Source organism: Corythoichthys intestinalis, chromosome 18 (assembly GCF_030265065.1).
Source record: "Corythoichthys intestinalis isolate RoL2023-P3 chromosome 18, ASM3026506v1, whole genome shotgun sequence".
In the NCBI taxonomy this organism is placed as follows: domain Eukaryota; kingdom Metazoa; phylum Chordata; class Actinopteri; order Syngnathiformes; family Syngnathidae; genus Corythoichthys; species Corythoichthys intestinalis.
In genome coordinates this window covers 25,835,715-25,863,252 of record NC_080412.1, presented here as the reverse complement: position 1 = coordinate 25,863,252, position 27,538 = coordinate 25,835,715, and the positions used below count along the sequence as shown (strand labels likewise).

The 27,538-nt window shown below is 40.2% G+C and overlaps 2 protein-coding genes across 3 annotated transcripts; one reads left to right on the top strand and one right to left on the bottom strand.

Annotated features, from left to right (window-relative positions):
* Positions 1-39: 39 nt before the first annotated feature.
* LOC130906368 (dual specificity protein kinase CLK2-like) lies at positions 40-23,388 on the top strand. 2 transcript variants are annotated; one of them, XM_057820634.1, is made up of 15 exons: positions 40-1,038; positions 5,769-5,805; positions 11,055-11,201; positions 18,711-18,811; positions 18,899-18,990; positions 19,092-19,209; positions 19,276-19,342; positions 19,417-19,530; positions 19,817-19,983; positions 20,207-20,301; positions 20,374-20,503; positions 20,633-20,715; positions 20,939-21,018; positions 22,991-23,081; positions 23,147-23,388. In XM_057820634.1, exons 4-15 carry the CDS (start codon positions 18,775-18,777, stop codon positions 23,297-23,299), a joined length of 1,227 nt encoding a protein of 408 aa, XP_057676617.1. In that variant the 5' UTR covers positions 40-1,038; positions 5,769-5,805; positions 11,055-11,201; positions 18,711-18,774; the 3' UTR covers positions 23,300-23,388. The 2 variants fall into 2 exon arrangements, with proteins under 2 accessions (XP_057676617.1, XP_057676618.1); XM_057820635.1 differs by lacking the exons at positions 40-1,038; positions 5,769-5,805 and having other exon boundaries at positions 10,072-11,201.
* si:ch211-247j9.1 (rho GTPase-activating protein 24) lies at positions 586-4,591 on the bottom strand. The gene is made up of 10 exons (XM_057820636.1): positions 4,210-4,591; positions 3,637-3,750; positions 3,261-3,468; positions 3,037-3,169; positions 2,894-2,967; positions 2,694-2,815; positions 2,401-2,617; positions 1,867-2,135; positions 1,136-1,751; positions 586-995 (listed from the first exon to the last, which is right to left on the bottom strand). The coding sequence occupies exons 1-10, from the start codon at positions 4,259-4,261 to the stop codon at positions 722-724; spliced, it is 2,079 nt and encodes a 692-aa protein (XP_057676619.1). The 5' UTR covers positions 4,262-4,591; the 3' UTR covers positions 586-721.
* Positions 23,389-27,538: the final 4,150 nt, after the last annotated feature.

Sequence of the window (27,538 nt, the reverse complement as noted above, 5' to 3'; positions counted from 1 at the left end):
TTTTTTTTGTTTTTTTTTTTTGGGTCATATCCTAGCTAAAGCGTCAATGAATTAATTAGTTTTAGAAATGCATGGCAGGCCCGAACAAAGTGCACTTGCAGGCCTCTATGTAAGATCTTTGTGTTGTATCGTACCCACCAATCCTCAAAATGGACTGAAGTATGTCTCAAAACACGTCCTCCTTGTTTGTTTTGACTCGTAGCGCCTGGATATGTTTGTCTCCGACTGGAATTGAGAATAAATGTCTAATTCTCTTCAAAAAGGTTTGTGTTTTATATTAAATTTTGTCTGTGGGCTTAAGATTTAGTCTTACCTGTTGAAGTGTTCAGTCACTTCAGTGTGTCGTAAATACACTGTAAACTGGGGATTTTAATGTTTGGTCCATTCACGGATGAATCAATGTCTCAGTTATAGAATTAAGTATTTAGCCTGTCTTAAAAATGGTGTACACATATTGTCATTAAAGCAGTCCTTTTTTGATACTGTTTTTTTTTTACCTTAAATTCTGCTTTCAGTTTATTTTGTGTCATTGCACTGCCATCCATTAGCTGTTGGCACACCCACTTTTCTAGGTCATGATGTCGATAAGTTTTTTAAAAACACACAAAGGGTTGAACGTTTGTATTCGGTCCTCTATATTAAAAGTAATCATGCAAGTGAACACAGACCTCTTATGTGTATAAAAGTTTAAAGGACTGATATTTCATCCTTTCCTTCATTCTCATAGGCTCTTTAAGGTGCGTTCAGTCTTTCCTCCCTTATCAGCATCATCAACATTATCGTCCTTCCATTCCTGCGTTCGGATCTTTCTGTTTGTCTGGAAAAACAGCTCCATGTCTGCCTGCAGTGTGGAGTTGTGGCAGTCCGCTGCAGCCCTGGCCCGCTCCACATCGCGGATCCTGACCTCAGCCGCGCTCTGGCTGCGCCTCTGCCTCTCCAGACTGTCGCGAAGTGCCGCCACCTGCCGTTCGAGGGCATCGTTGCAGCGCACCAGTCTGTGTGGCAAAAGAATCAAAAGGTTCTTGTGAATACTGCCAGGTTAGCATTTCTGCTTTTTTTGTCATTTACATTGGTTATAATCCAGGAAAATACAGCTTGCCAGAATACTGCAGAACCCAGAGTTTTGTATCACTACCTGTGGATCCTGGCCTGGTACTCGGTCCTCTGCTGGGCCATCTGCTGCCGAAGCTCGGCCAGGAGCAACTGCGCGTCATCAGGCTGTGACTGGTTCTCAGGACCCGAAAGTTCTGGAGGACCCGAGGGGAGGAACACCTCAGAGCTCCCTGTGCTGAGAGGGCTGAGGATTGAGCCAGATGTTGGAGTGTTCAGATGGCGTCCTTCGTTATGGTCACTTTCTGCATCGCCGTCAAGTCGTTTGTCATCTTCTGCTGCTTGGCTTGACGGGGATCTCTTTGGTGTCACGTCAAGACTAACCTGACTCCCACTCTTAAGCAGTGGTAAAACCTCGCAGGAGGACCATGATGAGGAGTCGTCGACTGTCTGCCACGCTTCCTCGGATTCTTCACCAGAGTCTCGTTCTTCTTTGGGGTCTAAATGTTCACTGGCGACATCCTCCATGATCTGACTGGAATGCGCGCTGTCCAGATTGTCATAATCGGATGGGGTGCTGTCTTCCTGCGTTCCACTGCTGCTCCTACTGGGCACATTTGTGTCAGTCCCTTTGGTGCAGTCGCCTTCTGCCACTGCCATTTGGGTGGCACCAGGAATCCACAATGGCTCATCTGCCAGTGCTCGAAAGTAAAAAATACTTGGTTAAATGATGCAAGTATCATGTTCACATCTGTATTTCAACTTCTATAATATTGTTTTTACACAACTATCTACACTGCTACAGACTACAAGTACCTTTGCCAACGGTGTCGCGCGGCTCTCCAAGACTATTCCAGACTTCCATCCAGCTCATGTGCTCAGATTTAGGTTCCTTAGAGCTATGGACATCTGCAGGGGGCGATCCACCACTGATCAGCTGCTGGCATTGCTCTCTGGTTCTCCCCTCGTAATGGTTCTTACTTGGGGAAAGTAGTGGAAAGAAGCAGGTTTCTGGATGCGAAGATGTGTAGCGATGGCCAAGGAGTGTCTTGTGGCCGGACGTGGCCGCAGCTGGAGAAACAGAGCTGTAGGAAGAAAGGAAAAAAATGGTGTACGCTTTCAAATTCTTATGTTAATGGTCTAAATATTTTAAATTAATAGCCAACTATCGACACTTTATTCATTGACCTCAATAAAGTTTTGCATTTTGTATTTCTGAAGTTTTTTGACTGTTCTTGAAGTGCAGAGCATGTGTACGGTTGGCCGTCTTTGGATTGAATGTTTCTTTACAGGATTTAGATATTTTTGAGAGTTGGAAGCATGGAACTCACTTGGAAATCTCAAGCATACCTGGTACTCTGTGCCGGCTCTCGGCATCGCTCCGCAATAAGCGGCAGTGACATCTGGCGAGGGCAGGGGCACTGGTGCAGATGAGGTCGTCTGAGAGCAGCAGGCGATGCGTAAAACCCTGCAGTTGTATGTGCAGGAACCGGTACTAAGACTCTGGAGAACAGGGACTGATGCTCCCTGATCATTTCCAACATCAGTGCTTGAACCAGTCCTGCACCTACAACAAAATCATTCAACTGGACTCTTTCTGACATAAAAGCCAGACCACATGAACTCTATGAGTTGGCGTTTACCCCCCATGATGCTTTGCGGGTCCTCTGTTTTGGCTCGGAGAATGTTTGGCCCGAAGACTGTGGCCAAATTATTGCAGCTCATCTTGTTCCCCTTTGAGTGACTTTGGACCTCATTGAGAAACCTGTGCACAAGCAAAGCAAAGATTCTTTACACTGGTACAAGCAGCCAGAAACGAGTATTAAGTATCTATGGGATTTACTGGCATATGAATTTCAGCAGATTGAAATTGGCAACTGGTAGCTCCTGGAGAAGATTGCTCAATTCCTCCAATCCCTGTACAGAGAGTGTTTGCAATGTTTTACTTTTCAGGAGTAATTTAATTTTCTTCGAGTATTGTGTCACCTGCATGCGGTCACTTAAAAGCATTTGGCCACTGAGCAAGAAGTCCTCATAGTGACTGAAAGGAACCAAAGGCTCTGGCAGCTGTCGCAGGTAGAGCTTCAACAGCGACGCCACTGTGTGGACGTCTGTGTTACTGCAAACACAGCAAGCTTTGCTTGAAATTTCCATGAGACTTGGATGACAGCATTTTTTTTTTTTTTTATGATGAGGTTTACTGTCCCCACCTGTCGAAAGAGGGCCTCTCCCCAGCGTCGAACGCCTCCTGCAGCTCCTTCACTAAGCTTGCTCGTCCCGGTTGTCGAAACAAGCCCACCTCCTGGAGACCCCGCTCGCGAATGAAGGCCACGCACTGCTCCACTACAAGGGGTACCGAGCTTATGCCGTAACGACGCTCGTACAGTACCGTTTCTTCTAGACGCTGGCCAAAGACACCTAGGCAGGAGATTGTGGGGATGCAGTAGTTTAAACCTGTACCGTTTAAAGGCTTACTGAGCTGTGGTAGAATTGGCTTCACCCACGTTTACACTAATGAGAGCTGCTTAGTAATGTGCAAAGCAATTTCAGGATGAATTCGAGGACAAAAAGGCTGATTTAATATACCTGTGAAGGGGATCCAGACTCCCTTGTTGAGGCTTTTCAGCCACTCGTCCCCCTGGCCAGCGCTGTTGGACAGGAAGAAGTATGAGCCTGGGCTGGCCAACACATCTCTGTTCCCTGCAGAAACCAACCCGAAAATGCTTTTTATGTTTTGGTTGAGAATAATCCAATCTTATCCAAAACATTAACGTCAAAATGATGTGTGGTCTTTTTTTTTTCCCCTGGTTGAGCCACGTTTTGTGGGGTAGCAGAAGCTACTTATTGAGCTGAAGGGGAAATTACATTATGCTAATGCAAGATAAGATCACAGGAGGCTGAGGCTCTAAACATCTCAATTATTGTCAAGACAGTCTCCATAGATTTACAGTAGTTTCTAAAGATTCTTCTTTTAACTTAATTTTTTTCCATCCATGACGCACACATCAGTTACAAGATGCATGATGATACTTATAGGTTCCATCATGCTCCCATTTTCAAAGTTAGATTAAGGAACGTTAAAAGCCCCAAGTAAGCATTTGACTTCAAGGACACCCATATGATCTAATGGGATTAATATGTTGTTTGTGTGTATGTCACCTTTGAGGCCTGCTCGGTCATGTTTCCAGGACTTGAAGCAGCTGAGTCCCATGCTGCAAAACTCACACGCTCTTTTCTTTCTCTCTTTCTCACTCGCAGATTGTCTTTGTAACAATGATTGTTAAACGCTCACGTGCAGATCAAGCAGGTTGAACTTTTTTTTGATAAGGGTGGTACAAAATCAGCCAATCTGAGGTGTTCTGTGACATCAATCGTTTAATTTTTAGCTCTTTTTGTCTTCTGCTCCATCTGCACTAAATTAGAAATGACGCATCTTTGGTCAAGGGGTTCTAGAAATTATGTAGCGGTTCACTTTGCTGACTTTTCAAAATCAAATGGGATAGAATCCAGTCTCTACCATGACCCTGGACAAATATACGCTACAGGGAAGTTAATTGATGGCTCTGGAATACGTGTAGTAATTCACATCGCTAGATGATGTTGAATCAATTGCAATGACTGGCAGGCGACCTGTCCTGGGTGTGGTTCACTAAGTGAGAGAGATAGACAGACAGACAGACAGACAGACTCCTGCCCTGCTCTAGAACAATTTAAGTGGAATGATGGATGGTCCCGGAATGTTTTCTTCATCGGGTGTTGCATTGATCTTCATTCAATACAGCCTTATGGATGATTTGTTGTCAGTCCAGGGTATCATCTGGGCTACAGATTAACAGAATTGGCCATGCAGATACTAAAGGATCCGATGCTCCTACAAAAAAGGCTTAGGAAAGAAAAACCCATTCTGGAAGACTCTAAACCTCCACTCTTGGTGCCTTTTTGAATACTTAATATTGAAACCTTGTTTCCAAGTTGTTAAAGAGATGATCATGGTACTTATACAAATAAAGAGTTCTACCCAAAGGAGTTCAGGGTCAAGATTTCTGAGTATCAATATTTAGGTTCAGGAGATCAGAAAAAAAAATCAGTGAAAACCATACAGCATGGAAAGTAGAGAAACCCATGATGTCCAAGGAAGGACAATGACGTCTGGAGATTAAACCTCCACTCCTGGTTCATTGTAAATGCTTGACATTCTGAGTCAGTTTTCATGTTTTTAAATGATCCTGAGAGATCCAAAACCTGAAAAGTGTCTTTGGTAGAATATCTATTAAAAGGAGGAAACTAAAAGAGAAGATTGTCCAAGGGAGGATGTCAGAATTGAGGTCTCGGAGATTAGAGGTGGAAACTTGCAGTTACAGATATTTTGATCCAGGAGATATTCCACTGTGGAAATCATAAAGTTTGGGATGGAACAGAAAGCGCTCGACAACAGGATAAGGTGGTATGTCCATGGTAGTTCCAGAACCTTCAATGGTGATTTGGGATTTTTTGATCTTGGAGATAATCATAAAGGTGAAAATCAATCCCCAAGTGGAAAATAAAAAGTTGAGAGCTAGTCTTTCTGGTGGTGGGCCTCACAAGCCCACTGTTCTGTTCTCCTTGTCCGTGGCGTGCCTAACAGCTGAATCATTTAAAGAAAACCGACATCATCCATCTCTTGCATCCTCATTGAACAAGTGTCTTCATACAAATGTGCTTATTTCTCTCTCTGAAAGCTTTCCTCCTTCAGTCGTTGACTCCTCCAGTTAAAGGGTAAGTCCCACAGTAGACAACACCCTCTTTGGACTGCCCTGGACTTACTCTGTAAGCCCATTTTTTTGTCTGGCTGTCTGAAATCACAAAAGCAGCATTATTCCGTCAGTCTTGGAAGTTCTGTCCCATTTTTTTCCTCTTGTACACTCATAAAAATCCAATACTAAAGCAGCCCCCTTTTCACACTCCCTCTAACTGGATGTCTTGTCCCATCCTACAACATCTGGGTGTCCTCTTCCCTCGCCTCCATCCTGTCCCCCCTTCTTTCTTCCTTGCCCGGCTTGTCCCTCTCTTTGTCCAGCTTGTCCTTTCCCTATCTTCCTTCTCCCTCCCTCTCTCTCCCACTTCCCAGCACTACGTGTGGCCTCGTGTTGCCCCCCTCCCCATTTACATCATCAATAACCGTGATGCCGTATATGTGTGCTAGTGCATTAGGAAAATTGGTTCTCTGCGACGCAGCCCTCTTTTACTCCAGTAATCACAGCAGAAAGAGAGAGAGCGGGTAAGACAGAGGGGAAAGATAGAGATGATCTGCTTCTGATTCTGTCGCTGAGATATGGTCTGCTGCAAGACACGCTCACACACAGTGTCTCCATGATTTACATTAGAGCGAGACAGACTGGTTTTCTCTGTCAACTTTTAAACTCAATGTAAAAAGCTCCCCTATGTCAACTTGATTTCATTTTTTTCTTTGTGCCGTCTTGGAAATAATTTACAAATTGTTTAATTTAATTAAATCAATTAGAAAATGTGTAGCTACTTTCACTTGGATAATTGGCACCCTGATTAAAACTCCCTGGAAACCTATTTTGGATCAACTTATTGGAAAGGCTGCTACAGCTGAACATTTCTTCCATCTGTTTTCTTTAGGCAGGCGAACTGGCACCTTTCTCTACTGACTTGGGAGAAAAGAAGTGGAGTTAACTCTGCATATAGTCACAAGTAAATTGCAGTTATGCTGTATATAGACTAAGGGTGGAAACCTCTGGTTGCCTCAGGATAAGATACGAAGACTATGTATTGCATTTGAGCTAGGCCAACACGGAGAATCTTATGAGTTTTGGAGTAACATGGGAATCATTTTCATTACCACAAGTCTAAATGGGATGTAAAAACTCTCACAAAGAACAAGAGAACATTGGCTCTTGAAAGCAGCCCTGAGGAACCCCACAAGATTGATTTCTAAGTCTAAAAAGATGCCAGGTAAATGGTGCAAAACATTGTACATGTGAAAACACAATAACCCCCCCCCCCCCACACACACACACACACAATGATCCTCTATCAGTTCAGGAGCACACAATAGATATTAACGGCCGGCCGTATGTCTAACTGATCGATGGTCTCCCAGACTTCTAATTCCGGCCGAGAGCTTTAACAGCTGTCCGTCGATCTGAACAGAACTGAGGATCACCATGATGACGACATAACTCTGCGTGCGCCTGAGTAACAAGCTTTTCAATGAATGAAATATTGAAGCACCTCCTCACACTAATTGAATGAATAAATCACGCTCCAGTAAATGTGCAACAAAAATTGTATATTTTTTTTACCTCTTCGATTGAAGGATGAAAGAAGGAAAATTCTTCTCCATTTTATATGACTGTACTATTTTTTAAATTAATGGCTTTTCAACAAATTTTAACTTAGAGTACTTTATATTAGGGTTGTTCCGATCATGTTTTTTTGCTCCCGGTCCGATCCTGATCGTTTTAGTTTGAGTATCTGCCGATCCCGATATTTCCCGATCCGATTGCTTTTTTTGCTCCCGATTCAATTCCAATCATTCCTGATAATTTTTCCCGATCATATACATTTTGGCAATGCATTAAGAAAAAAATGAATAAAACTCGGACGAATATATACATTCAACATACAGTACATAAGTACTGTATTTGTTTATTATGACAATAAATCCTCAAGATGGCATTTACATTATTAACATTCTTTCTGTGAGAGGGATCCACGGATAGAAAGACTTGACTTTGTATATTGTGACTAAATATTGCCATCTAGTGTATTTGTTGAGCTTTCAGTAAATGACACTGTAGCCATGCCTAAATGCGTGATGGGAAGTGGAACCATGACTGTGCGTAGTGCTACCAATTGATATATCTTCTCTGCTTTGGGAAATAACATAAGGTGTTAAGAAAAAGATCAATTGCTACCTTGCTTCCCCACAGTGCTTCCCATGATATTTCTAATCGTAGGGAGAGGGATTGTAAGGCTTTAGCCAATTAAAAAAAGGCTCCAAAGGCTGCCAAAAGTTACTTTACTCATTCTACGCTGCCTTTAATCTCTCTATATAGGTAAATCGACGCCATTACAGATTGAGCGCGACAATGCGTGAGTGGGTCGTGCAGTGCATGCATTAATTGCGTTAAATATTTTAACGTGATACATTTTTTAAAAAATTAATAACCGCCATTATCGGGATAAATTTGATAACCCTACCTTAAGCCTAAACTAAAGACTCTGGATGAGTGTAACATATTATGTCTGTAACGTTAAATACAATTAGAAAACGATTTAATTAAAATATATATATATATTAAAAAAAGGCATGGCCGATATTTTTTTGCCGATTCCGATACTTTGAAAATGACGTGACATCTCTACTTCATATAGTAATTTTTACTGCCAAATGCATACAGTGAGAGGCGGAAGTATTTGCACCCCTTGTGATTTTGCAAGTTCACCCACTTAGAAAATAGGTAGAGGTCTGAAATTTCAAGCATAGATGCATCTCCACTCACAGAGACATAATCTAAAAAAATATCCAGAAATTACATTATATCGTTTTTTAAATAATTCATTTGTAATTTACTGGGGTTCATAAGTATTTGTACCCCTGAGAATCAGCAATAATTATGACTGAGTTGTCGGTCTACCTTAAAAAAAGTCCACATTTACCCCATGAGTAACCACCCACAACCCGTTTGAGCTCAATATTGCCACCTGTGCATCCCGCAGTCAGTCATAATCCAACAGCTACAATGGGCAAGACCAGAGAGCTTTTGAAAGACACAAGAGAAAAAAATGTTGCGCTCCACAAAGCTGGAAAAGGCGATGGAACAATTGGAAATCGGCTTGGCGGGAATAAATCAACAGTTGCAGCAATTGTTAGAAAATGGAAAAGGCTAAACATGATTTATAATCTACTGGGGCTCCATGTAAGATCTCTCCTCGTGGGGCATCACTCATGATAAGAAAAGTGAGGGCTCAGTCTAGAACTACATGGCAGGAGCTGGTCAATGACCTGCAGAGAGCTGGATGCACAGTTTAAAAGGCTACTGTCAGTAGATCACTGTGGTGCAATGTTATTAAATCATGCATTGCTCAGAAGGTTCCCGTGTTGAAGCCAGTACATGTGAAGGCCCATTTGAAGTTTGCCAGGGACCATCTGAATTATGCAAAGGGGTCATGGGAGAAAGTCGGTGATTAGATGAGACGAAAGTAGAACTTTTTGGTGCAAATATTACTCATCGTGTGTGGAGGTAAAAGAAGGAGTACAATCTCAAGAACACCATCCCCACTGTGAAGTATGCTGGTGAAAACCTCATGCTTTAGGGCTGCTTTTCGGCAAAGGGGACAGGATGACTGTACTGTATAAAGCAGAGAATGAATGGTGAAATGTATCGTCAGATTTTGAGCCACAACCTCCTTCCCCCGGTCAGAGACTTAAACATAAATCGTTGCTGGATCTTCCAACATGACAATGATCCGAAGTACACAGCCAAGCTGACCAAGGAGTGGCCTAGCCAGTCTCCAGACCTCAATGCAATAGAAAATCTTTGGATAGTGCCTATACTTGGTGTTTCTCGACGACAGCCCAGAAACCTGACAGATCTAGAGCAGATTTCTGTGGAGGAATGGGCCAAAATCCCTGTTTCCAAATGTGAAAACCTGATGAACTACAGAAAGCGTCTGACCTCTGTAAATGCAAACAAAGGCTTCTGCACTAAATATGAGCACTGATATTCTTAGGGGTACAAATACTTATGAACTGCAGTAAATTACAGATAAAGTATTGAAAAAAACATACGATGTGAGTTCCAGATTTTTTTTTAGATTATGTCTCTATCAGTGGAAATGCATCTATGATTGAAATTTCAGACTTTTACCTATTTTTTAAGTGGGTGAACTTGCAAAATCACAAGGGATGCAAATACTTCTGCTCCTCACTGTATGTCGCAAATAAAACCTGTATTATGACAAATATATTGATATCGTCAAAAAAGGTGAACTGTAACAGATTCCACATTTTGTCCATACATTCATTGTGACTTCAATAAACCCGTTATGTAATTAGATTGACACCATTAAAGTGAAATTTCAAGTGTCATCTTTTCCCCTTAGCATGTTATGTAACTGCGGTAATTTCAATATCTAATAACCAAATCACTCCCTCCCACGGTGGGTCACCGCAAGAACGTGAGGCAGCTGTTGTAAAATTGTTCTGCTGTCTGGCCGGCGGTTGGAGTGCGCATAGCCAATGGTGTTGTCTTGTTAATTTTAGTTTGACTTTTTAGATAAGGCGCTGTTGCCTTGCTCTCTTGCCACTTGCCGCTAAAGATAGGTGTTGACATACCATGTGAATTAAGGAACAGGAACATTGCTAAGCTGTTTGTTTTGGTGCCACCTCCACATCGTCGATATCCAACAAACTGTCACCACAGTAGCAAATCTTTGTTTTTAAATAAGAGGGGGCTATGACATGAGCCCTGAGGAACACCATCTCTCATTTTGTCTCACCTTGTAGCAAAAAACTTAATGTTGTCAGTTACAGTTAGTTGAGTTTATTTTAACAATATTGACTTTAAAATCTACAAAGGATCCCTGCGTAGCACCGCTACTGGACAAAATGAAGCACTAGGTTTTCAATGTTTATCATTAAACGAGTGACGCATCTTGACATTCTAGGTGAGGAACAACACTGCATAAGATACAACACCTCCTCAAATACAGTGTACCCTTACATTACAAAACCATTATCTGCTAGTAAAATTAGAAGGGCCGTGTTTTCTTTTTTGAAAGAAGAGCCCGTGTCGGGTCGTCATCTGGGTCGGGGGTAGTGGTGTTTCCTTCCCCCCACCCACCTTACTCCTCGTGTCTCATTTCACTGCGGCTGGCTGTGACTTTTACCGCTGGCGCGGTGTTTCGAGGGAATGTCCGACGTCTTGCTTTTTCGAAGGACATCATGTTTTATTGCACTGGTCACGCCAATTCCATAACCCCTTTTTTGGCAGGCCGCGTGGCATCAGGCACTCACGTTCCACCTTGTGGGGAGGAAGAAGAGGAGCAAGAAGGAGTCAAAGCTGCAGGAAAGCATTAAGAACATCAGGCCAAGAGAACGCACAACAGAGAAACACTTATTCTGCGTTCGTTGAATTAAGGTAAGTTCAAAGATTTTTCAGAGTCGAATAAAAGCCAAAAACTGACTTTATAATTCGATTCATAATAACTTGCCAGGCTAACTTGTGATAAATGTCCCCAAACAAGCAAAGGAATGGAAATACTGTAATATGAAATTAGGTTTGATGTGGCAAAATTTGGCCCCTCTCTACGCAATTAGTAATCAGCAAATATACTGGAAATATTAATTATAAATGAAAACTACACAAAGATCACAGTATCTGAGGGATGATTCTTTATTTTATTAAATCTTTGTTCAATAAAAATTTTGTCTGAAATAGTCATTAATTCTAACAATTATTTTAATTCAACTTTTGAAATATCTAAATTCAAAATATAGAAAAAAAAGTTGAAATCAAAATTGTTAAGATGTTTTTCATTAAAAGTATGACAATTGGTTATTATGGAATAATTTTGATGAAAAATGATTCCATGATTTCAAAAGCTCAAAAAGCTCATTAATAAAATCGATATATCACCCAGGCCTAGCAGAATATGAACAAGTTGAAGACGTTTTGGTCATACCAGCCTAATAGAAATGGATTATAGAACCTAAATGTAATTAGTGGCTAGCCAGACCCTGAATACGCTGCAGCTTGGCCGGTGGGACGTCCAGTCCATTCGACACCATTGGCAGCACCTTTGAGACTTTCAGGCTCTAAAGTGAGTGACAACAATCCTGCGTGTTGACAAGCGCTAAGAGTCTTCCTTGCCACCGTTGATTTACAGTCTAGCGCCTCAGTCGCTGACACCATATGATTTTTGAATCACATAATAGGCATAAAGCACAAAGCTGTGGGCTTCTAATTTGGCAGTGACCCTAACAGAGTGAGCGAGAATGACACTTGGTAAATGTGTTATTTAAAAATTCCATCTGTCCATTATCTCTCTCTCTCTCTCTCTCTCTCTCTCTCTCTCTCTCTCTCTCTCTCTCTCTCTCTCTCTCTCTCTCTCTCTCTCTCTCTCTCTCTCTCTCTCTCTCTCTCTCTCTATATATATATATATATATATATATATATATATATATATATATATATATATATATATGGCAGAAAACACTTAGGTGACTTGAAGTTCCGCTCTGAGACCTCGAATTTGTCAAAATTTCAAAACTGTCCGATTTGCACGTGTGATACATCATTTGAAAGCTTAAAATGTAAATTTTCTGGGGGAAGAAAATTTTTGAACAGGAGGGTTTAAAAAAAAAAAAAAAAAAAAATCCTAACTGGAGGTGGTAGCACGCGAGAGCAGAATTAAAGACGCCATGATTTTAACGAGATATTATCGCGTACTTACCTTTTTTCGATCCAAAAACTCCATATTGCTTGTATCATCAAGTTTGAAGACACAGATATGATTGGCCACAGCTGGAAATTTTCGGGATTTTATGGGTGAAACATGGTAATATACGTAACTAGGGTCGCGATGCAGAAATCGCAGACGTCATGGAGTAATCGAGATTTTCATTTTCATGTATTTACCCTTTTTAAACTTTTTTTTTTTTTTTTTTTTCTTTGTTTGGATCGATTATCATCTAAAATATTGGGGAAAATGCGACAGTAACGAAAAAAATAAAATTAAGTGATAGTTATTAGGTAGATATCTGTAACTTTTTTACAGACGCCAATTTTTTCATTGTGACGTAATTTGTTTAAAACTTTAAAATATGCGAGTAAATAATTTTTTTTCAGTTGTTTTTTTTTTTGTTGGTTTTTTAAATAAAATATTCTAAGCTAAAAATGACAGACATTTTGAATAAGAAATATAATTACATATCTTTTTACGGCTGGGTTGAAACAAAAGCGGTTGCGCGACGTCTGTAAACGGGGGTCTGCAGTGTAAAACGGACAAATTAAGAATAGGTCAGGGGCTTAATGTGCCATGAATCTGCTCTGGCAGCATATAGACATATTGTTTTATCAAACACAACAGTTCTTTTGGCTTAAAATACAGCAGTTTATTTTAGGGCTGTCAAACGATTAAAATTTTTAATCGAGTTAATTGCAGCTTAAAAATTAATCAATTGTAATTAATCGCAATTCAAACCATCTATAAAATATGCCATATTTTTCTGTAAATTATTGTTGGAATGGAAAGATAAGACACAAGATGGATATATACATTCAACATACGGTACATAAGTACTGTATTTGTTTATTATAACAATAACTCAACAAGCTGGCATTAACATTATTAACATTATGTGAAAGCGATCTATGGATAGAAAGACTTGTAGTTCTTAAAAGATAAATGTTAGTACAAGTTATAGAAATTTTATATCAAAACTCCTCTTAATGTTTTCGTTTTAATAAAATTTGTAAAATTTTCAATCAAAAAATAAACCAGTAGCTCGCCATTGTTGATGTCAATAATTACACAATGCTCATGTGGTGCTGAAACCCATAAAATCAGTCGCACCCAAGCGCCAGCAGAGGGCGACAAAACACCGAAAAACACAAGTAACAACACACATTACACTGTGCTGTCATTTTATTCTGTTTGAGCTGGGCATGTGCGTTAAATGTGTCAAATATTTTAATGTGATTAATTAAAAAAATTAATTACCGCCCGTTAATGCGATAACTTTGACTGCTCTAAAAAAATATCTGCAAATCATGGTAGAAAATAAGTATTTGGTCAATACCAAAAGTTCATCTCAATACTTTGTTATGTAACCTTTATTGGCAATAACGGAGGCCAAATGTTTTCTGTAACTTTTCACAAGCTTTTCACACACTGTTGCTGGTATTTTGGCCCATTCCTCCATGCAGATCTCCTCTAGAGCAGCGATGTTTTGGGGCTGTCGTTGGGCAACACGGACTTTCAACTCCTTCCAAAGATTTTCTATGGGGTTGAGATCTGGAGACTGGCTAGGCCACTCCAGGACCTTGAAATGCTTCTTACAAAGCCACTCCTTTGTTGACCTGGCTGTGTGTTTGGGATCATTGTCATGCTGAAAGACCCAGCCACGTCTCATCTTCAATGCCCTTGCTGATGTAAGGAGATTTTCACTCAAAATCTCTCGAGATATGGCCCCATTCATTCTTTCCTTTACACAGATCAGTCGTCCTGCTCCCTTTGCAGTAAAACAGCGCCAAAGCATGATGTTTCCACCCCCATACTTCACAGTGGTGTTGGGAATAATTCATACCTTAAAATATTACGCAATAATTACCTGACTCCGTTTTAGTGTTATATAAGTTTTACCTTATCACCAAACACTCTTCCAACAATTACGCGTATTCGTTCTGAAAAGAAAGGCGTCAGGAAGCCGGCATTTTCACACACGAGTGGATTTAGTCCTAACAAGTAAATCTAATACAGCACTTGGGTCTCGGGTCCCTCTCAGTACAGCCTCGTACTTCCCTGTGTCTATCAGGAGAAGCACACACCCCGAGTTGCCCAAGAATGATTCATACTACACAATATGCAAATACATGTTCCTATCGACTATTGATTGGCTATGTGATATCTGCAATTATTCTTAGCTTGCTCTGATTGGTTTAAATTCCTCTGCAAGATGGCGAGGTCTTCTCTCTTTATCTCCGGGGGGTCCCTCTCAGTATGCGGGACAGCCGGGTTGTTTTACCCGCCTTTTGACACAAAAGAGAGCGGCTGCCCCCCTTCCTGTGATTGACTGTGGGCTTGTTCTGCAAGTCCTGTAATTGTGCCTTCGCACACATCTGTTATGTTATTTCCTGGAACTTATATGAATGCCTCTGCCATTACATTTGACTGTCAATTAATGTTAGACATGTTAAAACACTGTTTTCTCTTGTTATGAAATTATTTCACCTTCATTCCCTCTCATGACCTCAGTGGGTATGGTTTTCTTCGGATGCAATTCATTATTCTTTCTCCTCCAAACACGAGAACCTGTGTTTCTACCAAAAAGTTCTATTTTTGGTTTCATCTGACATAACACATTCTCCCAGTCCTCTTCTGGATCATCGAAATGCTCTCTAGCGAACCGCAGACGGGCCTGGACGTGTACTTTCTTCAGCAGGGGGACATGTCTGACAGTGCAGGATTTGAGTCCCTGGCGGCGCATTGTGTTACTGATAATAGCCTTTGTTACTGTGGTGCCAGCTCTCTGTAGGTCATTCACTTGGTCCCCCCATGTGGTTCTGGGATTTTTGCTCACCGTTCTTGTTATCATTTTGACGCCACAGGGTGAGATCTTGCCCGAGATCGAGGGAGATTATCAGTGGTCTTGTATGTCTTCTATTTTGTAATAATTGCTCCCACAGTTGATTTCTTTACACCAAGCATTTTACCTATTGCAGATTCAGTCTTCCCAGCCTGGTGAAGGTCTACAATTTTGTCTCTGGTGTCCTTTGACAGCTCTTTGGTCTTGGCCATAGAGGAGTTTGGAGTGTGACTGACTGAAGTTGTGGACAGGTGTCTTTTATACCGATAATGAGTTAAAACAGGTGCCATTAATACAGGTAACGAGTGGAGCCTCGTTAGACCTCTTTGACAGCCAGAAATCTTGCTTGTTTGTAGGTGACCAAATACTTATTTTCCACTCTAATTTGGAAATAAATTCTTTAAAAATCAAACAATGTGATTTTCTGTTTTTTTCTCCACATTCTGTCTCTCATGGTTGAGGTTTACCCATGTTGACAATTACAGGCCTCTCTAATCTTTTCAAGTAGGAGAACTTGCACAATTGGTGGTTAACTAAATACGTATTTGCCCCACTGTGCATGCTATACGGAGGTTTTGGATCGAAATGAGGTAAGTATGCGATAATATCTCGTTAAAATAAAAACAAATTGTGTCTTTAATTATGCTCTCTCATGCTCTCATCTCGAGTTAGGGTTTAGGGGTTTCATTTTTTTTTTTTTTTAATGCCCTCCTGTTCAAATTTTTTCTTCCCCCAGAAAATAGGGATTTTAAGCTTTCAAACGATGCATCACACATGTACGTATATAGGACAATTTTAAAATTTGGCCAAATTGGGGGTAGCAGAGCAGAACTTCAAGACACCTGAGTGTTTTCCGCCATATATATTGTTAGTTCATTGCGTTGATAAGTGAGTTCAGCACATTTTATCAAAAAACAAACAAACAAACAAAATTTCCAACATTTTACAGGAATCTAACAAATAGGGACTTATTCCGTATGCTACACCTGCATTTGTGAATAAACCCCAAATGCTTTGCTAGAAAGCATTGCCCATCTCATTCGTGAAGGGAGCATGAGGGGATGAAAAGATGAGTAAGAAACAACATAGAGGGTAATAGCACCCACACCCACCCACCAAGCCTGCAGCCAAAGGTATGTTCCCTATTTGTAGAAATGGGTTTATGGTTGTTTGGGGGAGGGGTGCGAGACCTCGGCCTGCGTGAGTAACATCATATAATTGCACTTGACTTGTCAAAGCAGCAATCAACACAGTTTAACTTCCTCTAAGAATCTAGAAAAAAGTATCCAAGTGAAATGGCGGTCTATTAAAATTAAGGAATGAACTGAACAATGACGCGGCAAAGAGGGCATTCAATTTAGGTCCGAGATCTGAAGAAAAAGAAAAATTGTATTGAGGTCCCCATGTCATGTAACAAATTTCTCCATAGGGAACGTTATCATGTCACCTCTGCAGGAAGCCGAAACGGCTCATTCACTATGTATAGCTTTGAAAACAGACACGCTGGAATCAGTGTTTCATGAAGCTGGGGACACCTCGAGAACGGAATTCTGGGCGGATTCAAGGCGCGCGTTCCAAGCTGTAAACATCCATCATCTCTCTGTGCCATTTGCAGTCCTCTTTTACATTGAGGTCACAAGTTGAAACCAGTTCTCTCTGAGACAGAAACAGAATATCGCAAATCGCAAGACAAAATCCATGATACATGAAAGCTAACCAAAGGAAAAAAAGCAGAATTTTCAATTTGCAATGACTTTTCAAAAGAATTTCACCGATGGCACTTAACTGCAAATAAAATAAAGTACCGTATTTTTTGGACTATAAGTCGCTGTTTTTTTTCATAGTTTGGCTGGGGATGCGACTTATACTCTGGAGCGACTTATGTGTGAAATTATTAACATATTAACTTGTTAGCATGTTCTTTATGCTATAGTTATTAAATAACTCTTAATAGCCATGTTACCTTAACATACAGGCCACGTTCGCATTTCGTTGTTCATGCATCATGTAACATTATCATTAGAGATGATCGATCGGCATCCCGATCGATCGGGTCCGATCACGTAATTTTAAAGTATCGGAATCAGCAAAAAATATCGGCCATGCCTTTTTTTTAAGATATATATATTTTGTAAACGTTTTCTAATTGTATTTAACGTTACAGACATAATATGTTACACTCATCCAGAGTCTTTAGTTTAGGCTTAAGGTAGGGTTATCAGATTTATCCCAATAACGGTGGTAATTAATTTTTTAAAGAATGTATCACGTTAAAATATGTAACGCAATTAATGCATGCGCCGCACGATCCACTCACGCATTGTCGCGCTCAATCTGTAATGGCGCCCTTTTACCTATATAGAGAGATAAAAGGCAGCGTAAAATGAGTAGAGTGAATTTTGGCAGCCTTTGGAGCCTTTTTTTATTTGGCTAAAGCCTTACAATCCCTCTCCCTACGATTAGAAATATAGTGGGAAGCAATGTGGGGAAGCAAGGTAGCAATTGATCTTTTTCTTAACACCTTATGGTATTTCCCAACGCAGAGAAGGTATATCAATAGGTAGCACTATGCACAGTCATGGTTCCACTTCCCATCATGCATTTGGGCATGGCCACAATATCATTTACTGCAAGCTCAACAAATACACTAGATGGCAATATTTAGTCACAATATACAAAGTTACAAGTCTTTCTATCCGTGGATCCCTCTCACAGAAAGAATGTTAATAATGTAAATGCCATCTTGAGGATTTATTGTCATAATAAACAAATACAGTACTTATGTACTGTATGTTGAATGTATATATTCGTCAGAGTTTTATTCATTTTTTTCTTAATGCATTGCCAAAATGTATATGATCGGGAAAAATTATCGGGAATGATTGGAATTGAATCGGGAGCAAAAAAAAAAGCAATCGGATCGGGAAATATCGGGATCGGCAGATACTCAAACTAAAACGATTGGGATCGGATCGGAGCAAAAAAACATGATCGGAACAACCCTAATTATCATACTGTACACTTATTCAGCATGTTGTTCTCTATTATATTTTTATTTTAAATTGCCTTTCAAGATGACATATCTCTTCTATGTGTTGGATTTTATCAAGTAAATTTCCCCCAAAAATGCAACTTATACTCCGGTGCGACTTATATATGTTTTTTTCCACTTCATTGAGCATTTTATGGCTGTTGCGACTTATACTCAGGTGCGACTTATAGTCCGAAAAATACGGTACCAGTCCTAACTGGAGTCTACTGCAATGCATTACAGTAGCAGTCGTGTTTGTCATTTCGCCATCTCGTAGCTATCATAAAACTTCTCTTTTCGTGGCTCCAGGTGTCAAGTCTCGATTCTTTATTGGAGAAGCTGAGGCAAGGCTCAGCAGCCTAAGAACAGCACCATGGGCAGGAAAGACCAGGACTTGGGTTTTTGGTTAGGTATTTCCACATGAATCTTTTTTAAGTTATGACCTTGAAATGCTTGTGCTTGATCCACGTTGATCTGTGATTTGTCTTCTTTGGTAGACAGCCATAAGGCCAAAAGCGACTCAGTCCATGATAAGACAAGGAACACCATAAGTGACGACCAACACATCTCAGCAGGGACTCACCATTCGGTATGCACTTTCCCCAACTTTGTGTCTGATATACTGGTTTCACAGGTTTTAAATAAGAAATGGTAGATGTGCTTCAGTGTCATACATTTTTTTCACTCCAGTTCAAGTCCACTCACCTCAACGATGATGTTCCGAGTAGTCGAACAGAGAGCAGCCACGAGTCTGATGAGGAGGCGGGCCACATGCTCTACCACGACGGACTGGTGATTAAGGAACGCTGTACGTGGCTTTTTGTTCTTTCTGTCTTTGGGAAATCAGTCGGTCGTAATTGAAAGTGCTTTCCAGATGAGGTGGTGTCAACACTTGGAGTTGGAGCATTCGGGAAGGTGGTGGAGTGTATTGACAGAGTCAAGTAAGCTCCATTTTGATATTTAGCAGGAAATCAGTTTCATGCGTTAATCGGAAGTGCTTTTGCTAATGTTTCAGAGGTACACATGTGGCGATGAAGATCGCCCGCAACAACAAAAGCTTCTGGCAGGCAGCCAAGTGTGAGGTTGCTGTTTTGGAGGAGATCAACTCCTTGGATGACGACAACAGATTGTGAGTTGATTCGTGCTACAAAGACTTCCTCAAGTGGTATTTGAAATAATAATCCCAAAGTACTGCACAGTTGCTTTCAATTGTACCAAAAGAGCCATTTCCTTAATAAAGCAAAAACAACAAAAATGGTGTCTACAAAGGAGCTGTGCGGAACCCCGCAACTTCAGAAACAAAGTGAAACACTACTCTTTGTGAATCCAAGGGTCTGAGTGTCAAACTTCTGATTTTAAATAATTCCTCACAGCAACTTTTTCCCTTTTTAATTTTTTTTTACAATTTTCTCCAGTGCCTGTGTGAGGATGTTGGACTGGTTCGAGCACCAAGGTCATGTGTGCCTGGTCTTGGAGCTGCTGGGTCTCAGTACCTATGAGATCCTGTGGCAAAACCACTTCCTACCGTTCAGCGTGGAACAGATCCGACACATGGCCTACCAAATCTTCAGAGCTGTCAGTTGTAAGTCAAGAGTTTTGCACTTCCAAAGCTCAACCCCATCCATTTCATGATCACCAGTAGACATCCAATCCATTTGAACTGGATTGGACATCTACTTATAAATTCATTCAAGTTCATAGCAGAAGGATGAAAATAACCACATGATTGGATGTCTATCATCGTCAAGGGCATTGAAAGGGTTAAATGTGTTGAGAAGAGTTTTTTTTTTCATGTGTCTTTTCAGTCCTTCACCGCAATAAGCTGACTCACACCGATCTAAAACCGGAAAACATCCTATTTGTTTGCTCTGACTACGACATGGAGTTCAACAACGATACGGTAAAAGATTCCCTACAGTTTCTCTTGAGCCCTCTAAAAAAGTACTGAATAGAAAACACTTGTTTATGTCAGAAACTAGACGAGATGAAGATGAGGAGTCTGGATGTAAAGGTGGTGGACTTCGGCACTGCCGTTTTCGATCACGAGCACCATGAATCCGTGGTGTCAACACGGCACTATCGAGCTCCGGAAATCATACTTGGTATTAACACGTGTTTTTTTCCAGGACCAGTTTATCACTCAAAATACTCATATTTCAAATTATCTTGCTGCATGGAAATAAATCGAAGCTTTTCAGTTTTTTTTTTTTTTTTTTAACATTTCTGTTCAGATCTTGGCTGGAATCAGTCCTGTGATGTTTGGAGTTTGGCCTGCGTTCTCATGGAGTACTACCTTGGACAGATGCTATTCCCGGTATGAACACGTGCCACAGCTGGTCTTCACTTATTAAACCCTGTCATTTCTGATTTAAAGATTCCAAACGATGTTTGCTGAAACGGTTTTCTTGATGGTTTAAGATTGAATTATTGTATTCTACCAGTATTGTATTATAGCATGCCAATCGTGAATAACCCAAATGAAAGTCCTTTTTTTGTCCATCAAAAGCCAGTTGCTCATATTGTTGTGTGTTGTCCAGACCCATGACAGTAAGGAACATTTGGCCATGATGGAGAAAGTTCTGGGACCCATCCCGTCAAAACTGCTGAAACAAACCAGGTAACACAGATACAAATATCTACTCTATGTACATTTTTTTAAAGTATAAATCACCCCATATTATTCAAAAAGCCTTTTGGTTTTAAAAAGTTTAATGGGTGTCAATTATTCACAAATGTTGGTCATCCACTGTATAACAAAATATTTGCAATTTTTTACTGGCTGAAGGCCTGTTAAGCCGCCATTCAGATTGTTGTTGTTCTTCTCTTGGACGCTGGCTTTAAAGTCCTAATACTCAGTCATTCGTGAACTGATCGTCTTAAAACTTGGTAGCTATTTAGTATGGGCCAGTATATATCGATCCTCTGAGCCCTATTTTGTAATTTTTTTGTATCAAGGCTGATTAATCAATTACCGAATTATAGTTTGGAGTTGGTTAGTAGTTATGTAGGTTAGGAATTTGCCAGTAGAATGTGTGCAAAGCACATGGACTTATCGGTGCCTGTGTCGCTTGTAGCATAGAATTTACTATCAGTTTACTATCCTTTTGTAAAAAACTTAAAATTCAAATTTTTTTCTAAATCAAAGCCGCTGGCGACCTAAAACCAAAACAGGCAGTTCCCTTTGGCATTTATGAGTCTTCATGAGCAGTGGCATCAAAAAATTCAGTCGTTCCCTAATAAAATCCTGATTAATTATTTTTTATATAAGTATAAGAAAACTTAAAATGCTAATAAAATTCTCAGATTTTACGCTAGATGCCCAAAAGTCCCCAAATGCAGGCATCGTCACCTATATTTTCAGGATCAATAGTATATATTTTTTTAGGTTTTTGCCCGAAATACCGACTTAATTTTTTAAATGTTTTTAACAGCTAATAAATCACTCAATTTTCACATTAGAAACTTAATACTCGAGGAAAGCATGCAGAATCATCTTAATATATTACTCAACAAAAGCAAAATTTGCATTTTTCCATCTACAATCACAACTTATTTAGGTCTAATTCCAATGTCACAATTGCCTCAGCATGTCTTGCCAGCTATCTAGCCCTTGTCGTTTTTAGATTGAAATGTTACATAAAATAAAACACGTAAAAGCTGAGGTTTGTTTTGTATGGACGCAGAAATGTCTAAGTGACTTTTTTTTTTTTTTGCTAAAAAATGGGCAGTTGGCCGAAAATAACCAGATTATTTGAATGTAAATTTACGCTATTATGTATAGATACAAAATCCAACATGGCGGCCATCACAAAAAAATACCTTTTTAAATTGAAAATTCATGTAAACAAATGTGTAAATCCTGGAATTTTCTATAAATATGAACGTAAAACAGTCTAGATTCTTGGTCAAAAGCAAAAAAACGGGCAGTTGTCATACATTTCATGTAAATATTTCAAGCTTAAGTTACGCTAGTTTTTTCCATTTATTACATTTTTTCCACAATGTTTCAAAGTGTATGCATGGTGCTATTTTACATAATAATTATCTTGAATGCTGTAAAACTTTCATCCAGTTTACACATAAATCCTGCGTTAGAATGCAGCGTGTGTTTAAGTTTATCACAGTGAAAGCCTTCACAACGCTCAGCCAGGGTCGGGCCCCTACGGGAAGGCGTGGGGCAATGTATTTAGGAGCTGTCTCGTCAACTAATGGTGAAGTCTATGCTTGTAAGTTCCGGGTTTGCCAATAGAGGGTGTGCGTGCGCAGCCTTTAGCCTGTAGTGTGATGTGGCACACTCATGCTTGTTTAGCTAAAACTAGAGTCAGTCAAGAACAGAAGCCTAAGCTACAGTGCAGCAGGAGAACAACTGTGGGTTTGAGTGAGTTATTGGTCCCAAAAGAAAGTCCGAGAGTTGGGGTACGATCTACATGTAACTCAATCACTGCTGTTGAGAGGTGACAGACAACAAGTCCATTTCAACTTGGATGACTGGCATTTCATTAAACAATCGCCTGCCAGCCCTCACAGTCAAAATGGATTGGACGTTTATCACCGTCAATGAGTAAACCACTCTCTTGTCGACTATTCAGAAAGCAGCAGTACGTCCTCAACGGGCGACTTGACTGGGACGAGCGTAGCTCCTCGGGAAAATATGTCCGAAAACACTGCAAGCCTCTCAAGGTACACAATACACAAGTCAAATAGGAATAAAAACAGGAATAATGTAGTGTGGTCTGGTGTGACAGAGTTTCCCGAGGCGCAGTGAGGATGAGCGGCAGCTGTTTGATCTTCTGGCTTGCATGTTTGATTACGACGTGGACCGGCGAATCACCCTGGAAGAGGCGCTGTGGCACCCGTTTTTCCAACCCGCCAGAACGGCCAGACATAAACAAAGCTAGCACACGTACACACACATACCGGGAATCTAAAAAATATACAGTGAGGAGCAGAAGTATTTGTACCCCTTGTGATTTTGCAAATTCACCTACTTAGAAAATAGGTAGAGGTCTGAAATTTCAATCATACTGTAGATGCATTTCCACTTATAGAGACATAATCTAAAAAAAAAAAAAAAATCCAGAACTCACAGTGTATGATTTATCAATGTTTTATTTGTAATTTACTGTGCTTCATAAGTATTTGTACTCCTGAGAAAATCTGTGCTAATCTTAAGTGCAGAAGCCTTTGTTTGCAATTACAGAGGTCAGACGCTTTCTGTAGTTTATCACCAGGCTTTCACATATGGAAACAGGGATTTTGGCTCATTCCTCCACACAAATGTTCTCTAGATCTGTCAGGTTTTGGGGCTGTCGTTGAGAAACACCAAGTTTCAGCTCCATCAAAGATTTTCTGTTGGATTGAGGTCTGGAGACTGGCTTGGCCATTACAAACCTTGGTATGCTTTTCACGCAGCCACCCCTTTGACAGCTTGGCTATGTTTTTCGGATCATTGTTATGTTGGAAGATCTAGCCACGACTTCAAGTCTCGGACTGAGGAAAGGAGGTTGTGGCTCAAAATCTGACAATACATTTGATTTGATACATTCATTCTCTGCTGTATACAGTACAAGTAGACTGACAACTCTTTGAGTGTCATAATTATTGCTTATTCTCAGGGGTATAAATTCTTATAGACCCCAGTAAATTACAAATAAATTATTGAAAAATCATACAATGTGAGTTCCGGATTTTATTTTATTTTTTTAGATTATGTCTCTATAGGTGGAAATGCATATATGATTGAAACTTCAGACCTCTACCTATTTTCTAAGTGGGTCAACTTGCAAAATCACAAGAGGTGCAAATACATTTCCTCCTATATATATATGTGTGTGTGTGTGTGTGTGTGTATGTATACATGTATATACAGTGGGGCAAATAAGTATTTAGTCAACCACCAATTGTGCAAGTTCTCCTACTTGAAAAGATTAGAGAGGCCTGTAATTGTCAACATGGGTAAACCTCAACCATGAGAGACAGAATGTGGGAAAAAAATCACATTGTTTGATTTTTAAAGAATTTTGTTGCAAATTAGAGTGGTAAATAAGTATTTGGTCATCTACAAACAAGCAACATTTCTGGCTGTCAAAGAGGTCTAACTTCTAACGAGGTCTAACGAGGCTCCACTCGTTACCTGTATTAATGGCACCAGTTTTAACTCATTATCGGTATAAAAGACACCTGTCCGCAAACTCAGTCAGTCACACTCCAAATTCCACTACGGCCAAGACCAAAGAGCTGTCGAAGGACACCAGAGACAAAATTGTAGACCTGCACCAGGCTGGGGAGACTGAATCTGCAATAGGTAAAACGCTTGGTGTAAAGAAATCAACTGTGGGAGCAATTATTACAAAATGGAAGACATACAAGACCACTGATATTCTCCCTCGATCTGGGGCTCCAGGCAAGAATTCACCCTGTGGCGTCAAAACAGTGACGTGCGGTGAGGTTCATGGTTGGTGAGGCACTGACTCCTTTAGTGTCAGATTTCCAAATATATAAACCAAAAAGGGTAGCTTATTCAATTGGCTACTGGTTATTTCATATCTCATCAGCATTCTTCACAAAACACGCACACACGGTACATATTATCGATACGTAAAAGTAAGAAAATAACATGCATTTGCGATAATTCATGCAACATAAATGAGAGTAAAGAGTGGTGTACAAAACCACAGAATTCTGACCTAAAACTTGTAATTCTGATACTTTAATCAATTTATTACAGATTGCTAAACAAAAAGTTTGAAAAGAAAAACAAAGAATATTTTATTTAAGGCCAAAATTTAGTTTTTAAATATTCTATTGTATTTTTCTTAGTCTAAGCTCTTTTTTTTTTTTTTTTTTTTTTTATAAGATTGAAATGAAAACTGTTTGTGGTCTTGCGCCTGTCCTTCACCACAAAAACCGCCGTTACTTTGGAAGGGCATAGGTTTGGTCTCAACATTCGAAGGGACGATATAACAGCAAAACCTGCATGTAGGTACACTTTTTGCAGGGGACGGGACATTAATAAGACCAAACAGATTGGATGAAGGGGGCAAAGGGCCACATTTCTCATGTATATGAACCTAGTTAATTAATAGGCAAAATGATCAATGCAAAATAAATCCTTATCTACTGATAATAACTTTTATGTGCATTGGTTCAGATGATACACTGTTCGATTCAAACCTTTGTTTTCAAAAAATACTAAAGAAACATTTTGAAAACTTCCTGAATAAATGTCTGGTTTTTATTAGCATAAACATAATGAAAATAATTCACTAATAATGGTAGGGTCAATTCTATCCTTACAACATATGGAACTATTGAAAGATCTAAATTCTCTAAATAACTGAACATTATATCATGCAAAAAAGGTAAGGTTGCTTAAACGTTGGTGGGGACAATTTTAGCATCCTGAAAAGTTGGTAGTGTTATGTCCCTACCGTCCCTATGCAAACCTACGCCCTTTTTGTAAAAGTCCTCCTTATTTTCCTTTACTTTAAAAAAATCTCTCCGCCTCAATGGAGAGGCTTGCTTCAATTAGATCGCTGTGTTCTATTTGACAAGCCAGAACACACAGTGGATGTGTCCAAATGTCTAGCTAACCTTTCATCTTTCTCAGCAAAACCATGTAATCGTTCTACATATATGCCACGTTTAGAAGAGCTTACACGCTCATCGTTACCACGAAATGTTAACTCCTGTTTAGCTGGGATGCAGGTTGCATTAATGAGGTATTTTAAACTCTTTACCTTAGCGTTCTGGATGCTACCGTTGAGCTTCCGCTGTTCGTCAAAGCCAAATCGATCCTTGAGCTTCCAAAAGTTTTTAAAGCAATCAGGCTTTTAATGTGAGTGGTCGAGCTCTCGTGTTTGCTGAGGCTTCGTGGTAGTTTTTTAATGTCACAATATCTCGTGTTAGTCCAGACATTGGCACAAGTTGAGAAAAAAAGGCAGGGAAAGCAGCAAAGCCGATTTTTTTCGAAGGACAGCCACATAGCCAGTCTTTTCGGGTGTACCAGTCCGTTTGAAAAGCGCGAGTTATCTTCTGTCCCGTAGTTTGAAGCAAACCTTTTAACTCCGGTGTTGTTAATCGCGTCCACTTTTGACGGAAAGTCCAGTTTCACGTACGCCCCCTTTCAGTGCGGCAGAGTACTATCTGCCGCAGCCTGTGCTTTTTCACTGCGGTTTTATTTCCCATCAGCAAAACTAAATATGTCGCTAACAAACATTAAACTTTAAGGGTTAAAGACATTAGCCAGACTGTGGAAAATCAGGTCAAATAAACGTATCTGGAAACATTATAATGGCGACATGCAGATGTACGGCAACCAGCACGCTCCAATTCCATGTATCAACCCAGTTTGTTATGGATTGCGCAATCAGAGGTGAGGCTTTACTCGTTGCTGCCGCACCTCTCGTTTCATTTCGTTATTTGAACAGGAAATGGGCAAATTCAGCGATTTTGACAATAAAAAATGTTTGAAATGAGTCATACATAAAGAGCAATGGACAAATATTAATATAAATTTGATGCTATAATTATTTTTTTGTCATGATGACAGGTGAGGCTCTGCCTCACCTGCCTCCCCTGACCGCACGTCACTGCGTCAAAATGATAACAAGAACGGTGAGCAAAAATCCCAGAACCACACGGGGGGAGCTAGTGAATGACCTGCAGAGAGCTGGGACCACAGTAACAAAGGCTACTATCAGTAACACAATGCGCTGCCAGTGACTCAAATCCTGCACTGCCAGACGTGTCCCCCCTGCTGAAGCTAGTACACATCCAGGCCCGTCTGCGGATTGCTAGAGAGCATTTGGATGATCCAGAAGAGGACTGGGAGAATGTGTTATGGTCAGATGAAACCAAAATAGAACTTTTTGGTAGAAACACAGGTTCTCGTGTTTGGAAGAGAAAGAATACTGAATTGCATCCGAAGAACACCATACCCACTGTGAAGCATGGGGGTGGAAACATCATGCTTTGGAGCTGTTTCTCTGCAAAGGGACCAGGACGACTGATCTGTGTAAAGGAAAGAATGAATGGGGCCATGTATCGAGAGATTTTGAGTGAAAATCTCCTTCCATCAGCAAGGGCATTGAAGATGAGACGTGGCTGTGTCTTTCAGCATGACAATGATCCCAAAC

Coding starts and splice junctions, on each gene's coding strand:
- LOC130906368 (XM_057820634.1), top strand. CDS start 18,775: ATGGGCAGGAAAGACCAGGACTTGGGTTTTTGGTTAG. Junction 20,302..20,373: donor TGGAGTTCAACAACGATACG/GTAAAAGATTCC, acceptor TGTTTATGTCAG/AAACTAGACGAGATGAAGAT. Junction 21,019..22,990: donor AAACTGCTGAAACAAACCAG/GTAACACAGATA, acceptor TCGACTATTCAG/AAAGCAGCAGTACGTCCTCA.
- si:ch211-247j9.1 (XM_057820636.1), bottom strand. CDS start 4,261: ATGGGACTCAGCTGCTTCAAGTCCTGGAAACATGACCGAGCAGGCCTC. Junction 3,469..3,636: donor AGTCTGGATCCCCTTCACAG/GTATATTAAATC, acceptor TCTCCTGCCTAG/GTGTCTTTGGCCAGCGTCTA. Junction 996..1,135: donor TACCAGGCCAGGATCCACAG/GTAGTGATACAA, acceptor TTTGCCACACAG/ACTGGTGCGCTGCAACGATG.